This window comes from Podarcis raffonei, chromosome 3, assembly GCF_027172205.1.
Source record: "Podarcis raffonei isolate rPodRaf1 chromosome 3, rPodRaf1.pri, whole genome shotgun sequence".
NCBI classification, from domain to species: Eukaryota; Metazoa; Chordata; class Lepidosauria; order Squamata; family Lacertidae; genus Podarcis; species Podarcis raffonei.
The window spans coordinates 74,829,181-74,845,309 of record NC_070604.1 but is presented as its reverse complement, the minus strand read 5'-3'; the positions used below and the strand labels follow the sequence as shown (position 1 = coordinate 74,845,309).

Here is a 16,129-nt window from a genome sequence, read left to right as displayed (position 1 = left end):
GGGGTCTGCTTCCTGGTTTTAGCTAGCATACGGCATCCAATACTTGTTAAGCACTATAAAAGTAGCAAGCAATGCAGTAACTCTCAAGGTTTGTGCACACAGAGCTAACCTGTTCTACAGTAGCATAAAATAGGGTGTCCATCCACCATTGATTAAAAATTGAATTCTTAGCAGTCAAGCATACAAATATTTTTTGCTTCACTCAAGGGGGTCATAACCTTTTGTTCAGCCTCTCGCTTTGTCCGCTCCTCCTCTTGGCGCCGGCGTTCTTCTTCTTGCCTGGCCCTGTCTTCTGCTTCCCTTTTACGCATTTCTTCCAACTGCTGCTGCCGTCTACGCTCTTCATCCTGTAGCTAACAAAGATCTGTCTTCAATTTTTTCCCCCCAAATAAGGGCAAATGAATCCTCAGGACAGAAATTCTGAAGAGAAACTGTTGGTTTGTTCATTTTTAAAAAACCCATAGTCCAACACAGGTGTTATTTTGTCACTGCTAAAGCAGAAAATTTTGGTCATGGGATGAGGATCAGTATTTCATCTTAAAATTCTGGAAAATTACTACTGTTTTTTACTGAGAGAAAAGAAATGTGCAGAGGAATTTCTTTTCTTCTCCCTGTCCCTAGAGAACATGCATGTTTCTTCTCCACAGTTTAACTTCAGTCATTTGTGAAGGTTGTTAATGTGATGCCCTTCAGGTGTCATTACACTACAATTGCCATCAACCCCAGGCAGCATGGCCACAATTAGGCATGATGGGAGTTGAAGTCCAACAGCATCTGGAGAGCAGCACTTTGGCTACATCTGTGGGAAGGGAATGCAAGCAACTTACACCTATACCATTACATTGCTGTGATGGCTGGATGTTTGCAGCATCTCCCCACCCAAACAAACATCTAATGTGGGGCAAGTTTCTGCTCCCCACTAAAGAAGATACCAAAGGTCCATGTTGGAGAGCACAATGATACAAACACAAGAAGAACCAGGCACTTGCTGTTTTTTACTCGTTTGCAATGGTGAAATTCTTAGAGCTAATCTCAGTTCGAAATCAACATCTCTTTGTGAAATTGCTGGTCCACTTGAAAGTAGAACAAAGGACAGGGGAAATTTAGGACTTTTAAATCAATGTGGATTTGGAAGGTTCAAAAGGCACACAAATGCTGTAGTGATCATCATCATAATGTCAATATCTATACCACCCTTCATCAAAAGATCTCAGGGCAGTGTACAGTATTAGAAACACATTACAAAACACCAATGGTAAAAACATAATAAAACATAGTAAAAAGCATACTGACAGGCACCTAATAGTAAAATAAACATAATACTAACAGTCCTCTTCCCCACACTTTTACAGGCCACAGATTATTTAATAGCCATAGGCCTGGGTAAAGAGGAATTTGCCTGGTGTCTAAAGACATGTAAAGATAGCACTAGAAGAGCCTCTCTGGAGAGAGCATTCCACAACTGAGGAGCCACCACAGAAAAGGCCCATTCTCTCTATATATTTATTATATATAATAATTCAAAAAATTCCCTCTCAACTTTTTCATCCCCTCATTTCACCTCAATTTAAACCAGGGATTGCTAGACTATGGTCTACCAGATGTTGCTGGATTACACCTCCATCAGCCTCGGCCAGTGTGGCTAATGGGTACAAATGATGGGAGCTGCAATTCAACAACATCTGGAGCACAGAAGATTAGCAACCCCTTTCCTAAAGTGCTGATGAGCTAACTGAATGAGCAGTGAAATACATTTATAGTGTAAATGTAGACGTGTACAATATTTTGGTAAATCTATCTCTTTCCTCTCACTTGCCTCCCCCCTCTCCAACTGGTCTGTGGGTCAGCAGGCATACAGTGTTGGAGGGAAGGTTTGCTTCTAGCTCTACTCAGCTTTTGAAAATGGCACTAATCCTACTAAAAAAAACCCAGCTATGTACTTTACAGTGTAAATTAGGGGAAAAAAACTTGTTTAAAAAACAAGAATTACATGTGTTTGTCCACCAGGTATGCAAGTCAAAAGGCAAAGATCCCTTTGCCCATTTAGTTTTAAAAAATGGCACTAGAATCGATCTGGCCTTGACAGCCTGCCCAAGTGAATAGCTATTTAGAGTAATATCTTTGGTTCTTCTTGACATTGCATAAGGATTTCCATACTGAAGGAACCATTTGCAGTCATTTAACATGGAAAAAATCATGTGAATAAAGTGCATGGTAAGTGCAAAAGTATTCACTCATGTTCAAGGAGGGCCTATTTCTGCACAACAGATCATCTTACATTACTGGGAAGATTTTACAGAAGTAAAATGATTTCAGAAAGTGTCCTTGAAGAGATATGTGGATATTATCTAGTTAAGAACCTGTCAGAAAATGTCATGAAAGAATAAAGGAGAACTACTGGACTATGTCCCACACTGCTGAAGAGACTCAAATTGTGAATGCCAAAATGTCATAGTGGTGTTACTCTAAAGAGAAGCTTCAAAAGAAATTAAATGGGATAGGGAGACAAAAGTTTTTAACTATAATTCTATTTTATATCCTTCATCTCTTCCCTTTAAATATGTGGAGTGACATAGGTTAGATTGTGTTCAAAAATCCAGAAACAGAAAATTTTCTATAGCTTGAGAGTTATTTTAACATCTATACACTGGTTTTGTTTGAGGAAAAATAAAAAATAAAATTGCTGGTGAAAGGAAACTACAATGTGCCAGCCAGATCACAAGCTGTATCACAGGGCAAACAGAAGTAAGAAATGATCAGGTGATCAGGGTACAGAGAACCTCATTTCTGCCTCATAAAACAGCTATATATCATGGAAAGCCTGCTGAGATGCATAATTCTGTCTGTATTATAATGCTGTTAGCTTCTGACACAATATTGTTACTTACTAGCAGCATATCCCTTACTGATCAACTAAGGGGTTATTTTTATATAGATATTTAGAATAACTATAAATGAGTTCCAAACTTTTTACTTCAAGGTAGCATTCCAAAAAGCAAAGCACTAAAGCAAATAGTTTCTAGGAAATTAATGTGAATGCCAAACTATCCATCATGGGAGCAAGAAACGATAAATGGTTTAGAAGTTGAATATTGAAATGGTTAGAATAAATTTAATTAAATCTATGGTTTGCGGGACAAGGGAGTAACAACAATAAAAAAGAAGGGAGCCATTCAGTCCCAGCTACATATAATGTTTGTCAAAGCTAAGGGTTATTTTTGGAAAATGTTAGATATATTATTCCTATAAATGGTCGGACACAGCTGCAAACAATTCAAAGATGCAAACAGAACACAACTTTTAAAGAATAAAGGCAGGAGTGGGGAAAAGCTAGGAACATACCTCAAGCAACGGCTGTGTGCTTGCTTACAGCCCTTTAACACATTACACCCTGCCATAAAGCACTTAGAAAGCAATATCCAATGCATATTGGATCATTATTAATTAAAAAGAAGAAAAGGATAAAAAGCAGTAAGAAAAAGGCATTGAAGAGAAAGAAATAAGAACATACCAAATCTAGAACAGAGATTGCTGGCATAGCAGTCTGCTGCAGGTAATAAGAGAAGGAAAAAGAAAGATGCTCAGTGAAAATAAAGATAAATTTAGATTTGCACTATGCCAAAAGCACTTTGATTTGTTACTACAGCTGTATAAAAGGAAAAATGAAAAGCACTGTTTGATAAGCTAATGTGGAATTGGTGAACATTTCTAAATAAATCAGTAAAAAATAGTTTTAAAAAGCAAGTTATTTCTGTAAACTGTGTCCTTTAAGATAGAACACACAGTCCATCTATAAGTGGATAAAGAGCTATACAATTTTTATTGCAAAAAAACCAGCCAATTAGTTACCTCATTTTAAAAATATTTGGTTATTAGAGATGGGGGATAATATTTCTAAAACGTACAAAATGTAAATTTATCAGTCCTAGTGGAAAGGAATGATTTAGCAGATGTTATGCAACAGAGATGACCACCTAACAAAGAATTATAATGCAGATTTTAAAAGAACAAGATTAATGTGTTAGATAACCCAAAATAAACAATTTTGTTTTTAAATGATATATTAATGTAGTTAATAAAGCTGTGTGACAAAAAAAGAGGCAGCAACCACAAGATACCATATAATGAATCTGTCGAGGACACACTTAGCTTTAAGAAACTGATTTAAGTTGCAGTGTAGAAAAGTGAGCCACAGCAGAAAAATAAAAATAAAGGAACGCTTTCATTGAGAAAATGCATAAAATGGTTGCCTTGGAAAGCAAATGCTTTTCACTGTGGCAAAAGCAGCATAATTTATAGACCAATTATTTACAAATCTTTAAAGAATTGCGCCACTTTTAACTTTCATCACTGTCAAGTACACAATCCTTGAGTTAGTTTATATGCTGCTGCATGAAAAAAGTTTCTGTACGTTTTTAATCAGTTTCTGTAGTTTTGTGTTTTCACCAATGAAAGAACCACATCATCACTCTTGTGGAATTAAAAATCCAAATCATGCTATGCATTTTGACAGATGAAACATGAACATAAAATATGTTGTGGCATTGGCTTCATGATTGTACAAAAATCAAGCAGAATTAAAACTAGGCTTACTTAAAAAAAATACAGGTGACAGTCCTTCACTTTTTGCCCTTATGGACAACTATATATGTATGCAATCATATGCTAGAATTAAACGAAGCAGGGATCAACATCTATTTATTAGAAAGGATGTCTAATTTTCCTGTCATTCCCTTGCTATTTGGGGGGCTGGGGGTAGGAAGGGAACTGGAAATAGAGCTATCTTCAGCTCAAGCTTTCCAGTTAGTAGCTTATAATACACCACTTACTTGGACAAAGTCAAAACAGATTAGACCAAACTTCATTATATACAATGAAAGACAGGGACAATAAGAGAGTCCAGTCCTCCTTTATCCTGTGGTGATATCTAAGGTGTTTTTTTTAGGCTAACAGACATTTTAGAATACAAACAGCTTATTAAAAGGATTCTCTCATTTTACCCTTGCTCTTCTCTCAGCTTCCAGTCGCTGCATAATCAGCATAGTATCAATATCATCATCTTCTTCATCGTCCTCATCATCATCTTTTTGCTTTGACTCTTGGAGTCGTTTCTGGAACTGCCACTCCAGCATAAGCTTGCGCAGGCGGTCATTCTCTTCAGCTGTTCTATCTGGCTTATTCTGAAGATCCTGAATCTCTTTGCTCAGCATGTCTGCAATGTGCATCTGCTGCTGCTTCTCCAGCTTCTCCTTCGCATCTCGTTTCCAAGGGTCAGGAGATAAACTATCAGTAGAGGACAACTCTTCTTTGCTGATAGTGATGTACTGCAGATCTCTTCGCTCAATGGTTCGGGGTTGCTGCTGGGGCTGTAATTCTCTAATGACGGTTTCCTGGGGTCTCTGCAATGTTGAAGGCTTTTCTGGTTTCACCTGCTGAACTGAAACTGGAGGAAGTAGGGACTGCGCAGGAATTAGTGGCTGAGAACGCATTTGCCCCAGTTTTCTTTCCTGCTCCCGACGCTTCCTGTCTCGCTCTTCCTCTAAACGGGCTTTCTCTTTTTCATACCACCTTTGATGTTCTTCTCTCTTTTTGCGTTCTGCAGCAGCAACCTGAGATGATGACTGTGGCCCCAACTGGCTTGGAGGTGGCGGCGGGGGCGGAAGAGGCAAATCCATTTGCAGCCCATCAAAGTCAGTTGCATAGTGCACTGGTGGAGGAGGGGGAGGGGGAGGGAGGTCTGTTCTGGTGGACTGGGAAGTCACTAGTGATACTGGTTGAGAAACAATAGGAGTTTTCCAGCGACCAGGTCCAGTTTTGGTTAAAGAAGAACCAGGGGGAATAGATTTAGAAGAATGGTTTAGATGCTCTTGGCTTGATGTGCTAGAATCCACAGAAGAATTCATCCATGGATCACTGTCTGATTTGCGATCAATATATTCCACATCTTTTCGTATGGCAACTTCTAGTCGACTCCTTTCTGGCTGATAAACTTTATCATCTCGTAGTTCCTCCTGAGAACGTGTTACACGCTTGAAGAAGGAAAAAAAGTTTTCACATGTTAGAATTCATATACAGAAAAAAATTACTAAATGACAGTTTATAGCATTCTAGAGTGATGATGAAATGCTTACTCACTTTCCTGTAAAATCAACACTTTCATAAACAGCATGTTGCAACAGTTCCAAGTACTGCATACAGGCTTTCATTCCAAACAAGTTATGCAAGCTCTAGAGGTCTGTGAGCTTTGATACACGATTACGAAAATACTTTGGGAGGAGAAAGAACAGCAACCTAATTTAGGCTGTATACCCATTCTCACACAGAACTCACAACAATGCCAAACTGAAACTACTTCCAGCTCTGAAACGTATTCCCACAGAAGATGTGGGGCTAGCAACTTACAAGAATAACTGAAGCACAGTAACTTATCTAGTCCTGCCCCCAACTGCTGTGACAAGCTTTTATTATAATCACAATTAACCCTAAGAGCAGCACAGGAAGTGGAACCATCTGTTCACTTTACTTTATTTCCCCACTCCTTCTCATAGTTATATAGGGCAGGAAAACATCTGATCATTAAATCCCTGGTAAAATATTCCATCTTCACAGATATGCTGCATTTTGATTAGATCACTGTGAAGTTCTCTAGCATTAAGTGAAAAACACAACCACTGCACAGCATGTAACACCATTTGATAATAAGGCACCACATACCTTAGAAGCTCCAATGAAACCATCTATAAATTTTAATTTTAATTCAAAATTCCTTAAGTGTTCCTTCCAATATTTATTTTAGGCACAAAGTTGACCAGATGCAAAAGAATCGTAGTTAGAAACTATGAACAAAGGCAACTTATTTGGTGCTTCTCTATCAATGACCTTAACCATGACCTAGAAAGAATGCATTGTTTGGAATGAAAGCATTTCTTATGCTCTATTAGTCCAGAAGCACTGAACACAAAGCAGCTTGTGTAAGATGCACTGTGAAAACGCTACTAGCAGATTGCTAATGACTTGGGTATTTAAAAGCGAACACAACTTAAACAGGCATTTTATGATTTGACAATAGTTAATGCAGTCTTTGAATACTAAACTGCATTTACAGTCACTCTTAAGACACAAACCTTTGGCAAAAGTAATGTTCCCAATATTGTTTACTATTGCTATGTTTCAAACATCAACTCTAAATATATATTGTCAAGTTTTCATACAAGATGCCAGTATGTATGGAACCTTTCTTAGCAATTTAGATATACTGTGAACCTTTAATTTCTAATTTTAAAGCTAACCAAATAACAAATAGCAGCTGTAACGAACCAGAGATATTTTTTACAAGTACTAAATATTAGGGGACCAATAATCTTATTATTCCATACCACAACACCAAAACCATTCAGTTAACTTAGTTGATAAAAGCAAATTTCTAACCTGCATTGCAACACTGATATAATGATTACTTTCAGGTGGAATTTGGGGTTTCTCTTCATAACTCGACCACTGATTCTGAGCAGGACCCATTCGATCCTGGGATTTGGAGGCTGGGAATGTGAAATATTCTCTGGTGTAAGTTTGTGTTGGGATAGGATATGCTTCAGGTCTGGATGGTAGTATCTGTTCCTGTATAAATATAAAGATCATTTACACTTTTGTACCTATTAAAACACACCACACTGTGATTTTATTTATATATATATATATATATATATATATATATATATATGGTAAAAATTTTTTTGCTTGCTACTTCTAACCTCTGTGCAAAGATTTCCAGTAGACACTGATGTTATCTTGTTAGTGGTTCCAGCTGCATATGCATTCTTGGTCCCAGGACTTGGAGGCTGGTCTGTTGAGGGGGGAAAAAAATTAAACCACCTTTGTTGCCTACACAAGAGAACTAATTCAAACTAAGAGAAATAACAAGGCTGATAAACTTGTTTGCTCCTCTTAAATAATGTAAGAAAAATAGTATATATAATTTGTTTCACAGCTAGCTATTCAGGGGTGGAATAACTAGCCTACTGTACATATTTATGACTACTGTATTTTTGTTATATTATGTATATTTCTTCATGTTGTAAGCTGCCTTGAGCATAGTTTTAACTATGGAAAAGCAACATACAAATCAAATGATGTATGCATGTACTCAGTACAGTGGTACCTCGGGTTAAGAACTTAATTTGTTCAGGTCTGTTCTTAACCTGAAACTGTTCTTAACCTGAGGTACCACTTTAGCTAATGGAGCCTCCCGCTGCTGCCCGATTTCTGTTCTCATCCTGAAGTAAAGTTCTTAATCCGAGGTACTATTTCTGGGTTAGCAGAGTCTGTAACCTGAAGCATTTGTAACCCAAAGCGTTTGTAACCTGAGGTACCACTGTACATAATTTTACATAAACATATACCCACTACAGCAGGTTCCTGAAAACCTCTGATTTCTTCTTTGGCTCACCTCTTGTCCCAGGCACTTACAAGCTGAATGATGGCCTGTGAGGACTCACAATCTGATGTAATGCGTTGGGCGTTTCATAACATCTGTGGAGGCCTACCTTCTTTAGAATTTAGCCCCTGTAGCTAACTATCAAATTTTTATTCCATTCATTTTCAGAGCATTTCAGTCCTCTACAGAAACATGGTCCATATAAACATCTTTAAACCATTTCCTGCTTACTTGCTACATTGGGACTAGATCGGTGATCAGCTCGGTTTTTCATCAGTCTGTCATCCCCTGGCAATTTCTTTGGTTCATTATATTCTGTCCAAGGCAACTGGGGGCTCTCAGGGGATCCATTCTGAGCAGAGTTGTTATATAGCTCAAATCCTTCACTCTTTGGTCGGGGTTTACCTGAGCCACGGCGGTCTGAAACTCCAGAAAGAGAGAGAAGTTGTATGAGAACAATCATTGCTTAACTTCTCATATGATTACTGCTTGGATTCAAAGCTGCCGGAACCTGGTATGTGATCTTGAAGTCATTCCCCTAATCCCAGATGAATGAAATTGGGTGAAGGGAAGTGAATTGAGAATTTGGACTTAACTGTGAATTTGCCTGCTGTGTGCTGGTCAAATGGGGCTTTAGCCACTGGACACTCTCCTTTCTATTACTAGGAGGAAGGTTCTTTGAAGACAAGCTCAGACAGAGGCTAAACTATGAAGCACCTCCTGCTTCCTTCTTAAGGTGAATTAATACTGAGGTGGTAGTATCTCACGCGAAATGAAAGTGGCTTCTAAATGAGAGATGAATCAGGAATCACTTGAATTACAGCTCCTTCCAAGCCAGTGAAATTAACAAATGAACAGAGTTGCCACACAATCGGTATTTACTGGGCCAAAAGAAATGAAATGCAGTATTCTCACTCCTATCCAGGTTGAGGAAGTACATAGTCATGGCAAAAGCACAGGTTTTGCATGCATTGTGTTCTATGTTCAACCCCAGCATCTCCAGCTAAAAGGATATTATGCAGCGGGTATCTGCAGAGTTGCTGCCAGTCAGAGCAGGCAGTACTAGGCCAGATGGATCAGAGGTCAGACTCAATATACGTTTGCCAAACAGTACCAACCCATAGAAAATGTTTTAATCTAATCTTCAAAACGCTTGACAATCTTGACTGTTTTGTCCTTTCAACAGGTTACTATCATTCCTCAAATTTAACACAGAAGGAAACAGATTAAGAAATAGTCTGTGCTCTCATTACTTCTGGGGAACAACCTTCCACACACTTAACACTGCAGTCCAATGCAAATTCGTCCAACAGTAAGCCCCATTAGTGAGACTTTCTGAGTAGACATCCACAGGACTGCATTGTACTAGACTTTAAGGATTTTATAAGCCTCTCCTTCAGAGAAAGAATAATGAGTGAATTAGGCTGTACTATGTTTATTCAAACACAATTTCTAGAAAGCATGGAATGTATGCGGACAAAAATATTTCAAGTTGTTTACCTCTTTGCATCATTGGAGACGGCTGGTTAAGCAAAGTTGCTAAACCATGATAAATTGCTCCTTGTTTTGCTACTTCCAGCGTCACTACTGATCCTGTTCTTGTCATCAGCTCTGCTGCCCTGAGGTGAGAGTTAAATAAAATTAATTTAAAATACTATAATTGACAATAGCAAGATAGTACTAAAGATCAAAGAGAAAGTACACAGTTTTCCAGATAAAAGATAAAACTAATTTGTTTAAAATAGTAATATTTGGAAAAAGGGCCTCTTTATGAACCATGAGTAGAATAAAATTTCATTTAATGTCTTGCACGCTAAACAACTCATCCAAACTTTCTCTAAGTAAAAAAACCCCACACACCACACAAAAAACTGCCAGTTTATTTTCTAAAGTAGAAATGGCACAAATGACTGTCTTTAAAACTGCAAGGACTGCAAGCTTTAAATCGAATACAGGATTTAATCACAGACTTTGGGAATCAGAATTTTCTTTGATGAGACACTCTGAGCTACTATCAGTGGTACTGCAGTAGAAAAGGGTACACTAGTGTTATTGTTGTTTTGATTGGCTGGGTTGCCAATCTGTGCAATCCCACTTCTGCAACTGCGGCAAAAGGGCTCAATTTTCCCCGTATGGCTCTAATAGAAGTGCTACAAGTCTGTGAAACAGTCTGGCAGACCAGATAGCATAAAGATGAAAAGCGCAGTCACTTTTCTCAGGAAACACCAAATGCCTCCTACAATTCAAAAAATCCAGAGCCATTGCAAGTCACAGCACTACACTACACAAGTTTGGGTGAGCAAATGTGTCTCAACATCTATGGCATGACCAGTGATTAAAGACAGAGGAGGTTGAGAATGGAATATATGTCAATCAAATCAAGGGGTGTAAAAGATGAGAGGAAAAGTCCTATGTGATTTATAACCACACCACTCTTCTACAAACACATAAAAGCATGACATACCTCTCTTGGGATAGTCCAACCAAACTGCGTCCATCCACACTAAGTAACTGATCCCCTGCAGCCAGTCGGCCATCCTGTTAAATGTTTCATAAGACAAAGGTACAGTATACAGTAGGAGATTAGCCAAACTAAGCTATGTAGATGATAACTATTCAAAATTAATCACTGAAATTTTAGTAATTTAATAATTAAAGGTACTACTAACCACATCTGCAGCACCACCTTTGACCACAGACTTGACATAGATTCCAAGTTTATCTTGACCAGCGCCCTAGAAAGAGATAAAACAATTCTTATTACAAATGCACAATAAAGGTTGCTTTTTCTGACAAGTTGCAAATCCTGCAATTCTCCCCACATTAATCCCTTCCCACCCCATGCAACTACTAAGCTTGCTTTTCACCTTCCCAACCACACTTATGAAGCCACTCTCTTCTGTTCTGCAGTTCTGCTTTGCAACCATTTTCATCTTCACTCCCAGATCCATGCATCCTCCTCTTCCCCCTCCATTAGTGCAACACATCCTGCTAACCTGCATCTTCCTCTTCCCACACATTGCAACTACTAAGCACCCTTTTCGCTTCCCACCCCATTATGAAGCCATCATCCCCTCCTATTCCACAGACCTTTCGTGCAAATGCTTTCACCTGCATTCCCACACCTCTTATTCCCCTTTTTGCAGCTCTCTGCATTCCCATTTTCACCTTCATCTTCTTTTTCCTGTCTCCCTCTTCCTCCTTTTCTCAACTCTCCTTTGCACATAGATCACCCCATTTCCATGCATTCTCCTAGTTAACAGCCCCCTTTGTGTTTCCCCCTCCTCCATGATGATGTATGTTACTGTACCTTTAAGATGAACAGAATCTTAAGCCTGTCAGATGGAGAATGTTAAGTTCAGTTGATTGATATTGCACACATATGAGTGTTTGCTTGATTAAATACCCCATTTTCCTGTCAGCTCCCTCCTACCTTGCTTTACTCAAACTTCTGTTGCTTTAAACCACCACTTCATATTTGCTCCCCTATCCCATCCCGAATTAATGCGCATTCAGGATTGGGACGCAAAACTACAAATCCTCCAACAGGGGCTGTGTGATGACATTCTTTACATTTTGTTTTATTATACAAATAGAAATATAGGAGTATCTCACTGACCTCTATGACCATCTCTGTAAGGGCAGCCAGTATCACAATACTTATATTACTGATTGGCTGGTGGGCAGAGGAACTGAAGGGAAGATATTAGGTGGTCCAGGGCAAGACAATGCAAGTTCATAGTTGAACTGTGAGGAGAACAAGTACTGCCAACTCTTAATTCAGACTCTTCAACAGCTACATCACACTAAATCCCTGATTATTTGTTAGCTTGCAATTTCTTAAACAGAAGCCCTGCTGAATTTATGTGAGTTGCATAGCATGTGTATTGTTCAATGGCTTCTAAAGCTGAAATGCAAGAATATACTTCTGTGAATGGTACATTTGCAACCAGTATTAATCCCAACTTTCCACAGCTTCTTCCTTTTGCTTCAAATTCCTTAACAGAACCTTTGATTTCATAAACCGCAATAAGTGTGGCAGAAGTAAAGGCTTTGTTAAGAAATGTGAAGCAGAAGGAAGAAGTTGCGGAAGGTGAGGTAAAAAGTGCCTTGATTTGAACTAGTTGCATCTTGCATAGCATTCTTGATCAAACCTAATTCTTTGAAGTTGTAAAATCATGACAGGACACCAATGCTGCCCTTCTTCCAGAAGACACAATGTGAGTTGATGATAGGGCAGCCAAGTAGATGTGTGTCTGCTTATCTAAACAGACTTTAGCCACACCAGGTGATTTCAATAAAATATATGTTATGAAGGTTCCCTCACTGCGAAAAGTGAAGTTACAGGGAACCAGACAGAGGACCTTCTCAGTAGTGGCGCCTACCCTGTGGAATGCCCTCCCATCAGATGTCAAGGAAATAAGCAACTATCTTACTTTTAAAAGACATCTGAAGGCAGCCTTGTTTAGGGAAGTTTTTAATGTTTAATGCTGTATTGTGTTTTTTAACATTCAGTTGGGAGCCACCCAGAGTGGCTGGGGAAACCCAGACAGATGGGCAGGGTATAAATAATAAAATTATTATTATTATTATTAGCGCCAACCCTCAATATACCAATCTTATCTTTAATATCTATACAGCACTTAGAACACTTTTTACACTTTATAAGTATTAAAATAGATTCTAAAGCAAGAGAACTCATCTGTAACAAATTTATTTCCATACATACATGTATACATGTGGTATAAGTATAGGCATACATATACATATAGTTCCATATGTACTATATGTATGTCAGACCACTGGTCTCTTTAGCACAATACTGTAGACACCCAACTGTCAGTGGAACTTCAGGCAGACTCCATCACAGCCCTACCTGGAAATGCTGGGGATTGAATGTGGGATTATTTGCATGCAAAGCATGTGCTCAACCACTGGACTATTGACTTTACCTAGCTAGGAACCTTCCTCCACAATATATGCATGCTCAATTTGCTGCATAACTTTTGTCTACATAGAAGGTAGAAAGGACTGTGCATCTAACTGTCAGAGGGGCACTTGTATGTTTTGTCCATTTTTTAAATCTTCATGTGGAAAATAGAACTCTGAGTGATCTCTCAAGTGTCAGAGAAGAGTAGCCTGATGTCCTGTAAATGTTACAAATCCTTCCATTCATGGAAAGGAGTTGCAATTCAGTGGAGGCTCCCACTCATGGAAGTGGTTTGTGATTTTTTGCAAATTCCCTGTCTCACTGCTATTCTCCAGAACAAATTGTCAGGGAAGAGTTAGAAGTTTTCAGTTTATCAGAGGGAGAAAGCATTCCCCAAGGGGGGGGAGGGGAGCAGTGAATCTAATAGAAGGGAGCAAGAGGAACAACAGGGAGGGACCGGCTGTTCCCAGGAAAGGCAAGGGTTAAGTTCTAGCTCAGATTGGGAGGAGGGGATACAGGCCAGCTCTAGCCAGGAGGTTAGAAAAAAGAGCGGGAAAGCGAAGGGAAGGGCGCCTTCGCCATTTTGAGGGTGGCTGGTCACGGAGAAGCAGAGCTCAGAAGGTATCTGAAAGAAGTGACTCTGAGGAATAATAGTTAAGAACTGTTTATAAGATTATTTTGTTAATACACAATAAAAAGTTATAAAAGAACAAGAAGCGTTTGTGTGGTGATCTGAAGAGGACAACGACCAGGCCTGACACAAATGTTCAAAGTCAGTGAGGGAAAGGGGAACTGGGGAAAACCACCTTTCTTCTGTGAGTGTAACACTGCTCATAGATCTTTGGATCAAAGGCACTCAAATTCACACTGTAATCAGGCCATTTACTTTTCCCATTTGGGCTATAGCAGCTCTCATAAAAGCTTGTTTCTGAGACATAGCAGAACAGAAAGTGAGAATGATATAAAGCTTTTCCCATTCTTTCTATACATTCTTCTTCAAGAAACTGCTAAACAGTATGATGTGACAATTATCAGCCACTAATCTTATTTGAAAATCTGAAGTAGTGGAAGCTGGAGTTGGTGAGAGCATGGTGCTGATAACACCAAGGTTGCAGGTTTGCTCCCCATATGGGACAGCTGCATATTCCTGCAGGGGGTGGACTAGATGATCCTCAGGGTCCCTTCCAACTCAAGCTTCGTTCTTCTTTTATCCCATCTTAACATAAGCTTCGGAATCCAGAATAACGGTAGCTATATTAGTTACAATTCATAAAAGAATTAGGTGCTTGAGGCTGCAATCCAAAATGCAGCTATCATTACTTTACATTACTATCATTACTTTAACATATTACTTTTAAGTAAACATGCATAGGATTGCTTGTAAGTATGCAGAACTGTTAGACTGTGAACATCAACAATACATTAAAGGTTAGACGAAAGCCGTTTGTTGAAAAATCCATTTTTACATAAATCAGTGGTTTAATGCTGTATTGCCCTTTTCTAGTGCAATGATTTTCTTTCTACTATTGTCATTGATAATAGATATTTTCTCCATCATTACTTGAAAGAGTTATTGAGCTTTCCTTTCCAATATCAAAGTACAGGCATAAAAACAAAACACTGCTTTATAGCAAATGTTTTGACTTTTCCTTGTGAAAAGTGGTGACTGACACTGAGAAAAATGTGTGTTTCAACCATGATTGTGTTTAGCTCAATTATGCCATCAAGTAGTTCAATATCAATACTTAGAGCAATTGAAATGACATGTAAATTAGCTAAAGGAACCTCTACAGAAATAAATATATTGAAGTCAGTTAATTTTATTCTTATTTAGTATTTAGAATGTCAATTTTAATATGTTTTAGCATTCTTCACACAGCAAAATCACAAGATTTATAAAGATATTTCTGGATTATGGATAAAAGGAAAAGCGCACATCTTACATTATTCATAATCTTTCAATAGTAAATGAAGCAGTTGTTCACTTGGCAGACTACAGTAGATTAAAACTTCTCACTATGTTTGTCATTAAAAAGCACAGAAAAGGAACTGGCTTAAGGTAAAAAAATTATTGTGCTAGCCTTTAAAAAGCACATCACTTAGCTGCATGCAACAACAAGTAGTGCCAAATGAAGTAGTCACCGACAACTTTAAACGTTTATAGAAAAGCACTTTTTGAACAGACTTACCGAGGATTCTGTTCTTCCAACGACAGAAAACCACATTTTAACTCCAGAAATACAACTCTTCAATCCTTTCTCAGCCTTCGACTACAACCCAAACATCAGTCTGCCAGATTTTCCAAAACACCCAGCAAGACAGCTCCGAACTGGACACTGATATAGCATAGCATTTATCAACACTAGTTACAACCAATACAATATTCCAACTCTTTGCACAATCAGTTATGCTACTCTGCCTTTAGTTTATCATTAAGAGCTTTATTAAACTATAGGCACTGCCTAGAAAAATCAAGGCGGCCTTTTCAGTAAGATACAGAAAATCCAAATTAAACAGGAAGTAAGTGCTGGCCCACAGATGGGAAGAAGTCGTATGCTAACCCCTCCCCTCACTCCCCATCCCACCCCGTGATATATTTTTAAAGTAAACTGCATGCACACACTGCTTCCAAATCATCTGGATTTCATAAAATGTAACCACAGTGTGGTTGGAAGTCAGGCAGCATTTAACATCGAAACATCTTTCAGGCTTAGAGCACTAAATTCTGCCCTTAGTCTCTTAGTATTACTGCCCCCTGACCCCCT

General features: G+C 38.6%; 1 protein-coding gene across 6 annotated transcripts in view; it reads right to left on the bottom strand.

The window, feature by feature from the left end:
- The window catches only part of AFDN (afadin, adherens junction formation factor), a 90,477-nt gene that overhangs the window by 9,091 nt on the left and 65,257 nt on the right, over positions 1 to 16,129 (bottom strand). For 5 of the 6 annotated variants that reach the window (XM_053382404.1, XM_053382407.1, XM_053382405.1 and 2 more), the window contains 8 exons: positions 11,104 to 11,169; positions 10,899 to 10,972; positions 9,935 to 10,053; positions 8,666 to 8,860; positions 7,752 to 7,843; positions 7,429 to 7,617; positions 5,001 to 6,029; positions 219 to 353 (listed from right to left, as the gene is read on the bottom strand). In XM_053382404.1, coding sequence (XP_053238379.1) covers positions 219 to 353; positions 5,001 to 6,029; positions 7,429 to 7,617; positions 7,752 to 7,843; positions 8,666 to 8,860; positions 9,935 to 10,053; positions 10,899 to 10,972; positions 11,104 to 11,169 — 1,899 coding nt within the window. The remainder of the gene's footprint in view (positions 1 to 218; positions 354 to 5,000; positions 6,030 to 7,428; positions 7,618 to 7,751; positions 7,844 to 8,665; positions 8,861 to 9,934; positions 10,054 to 10,898; positions 10,973 to 11,103; positions 11,170 to 16,129) is intronic. The other variant, XM_053382406.1, reaches the window with a different exon arrangement.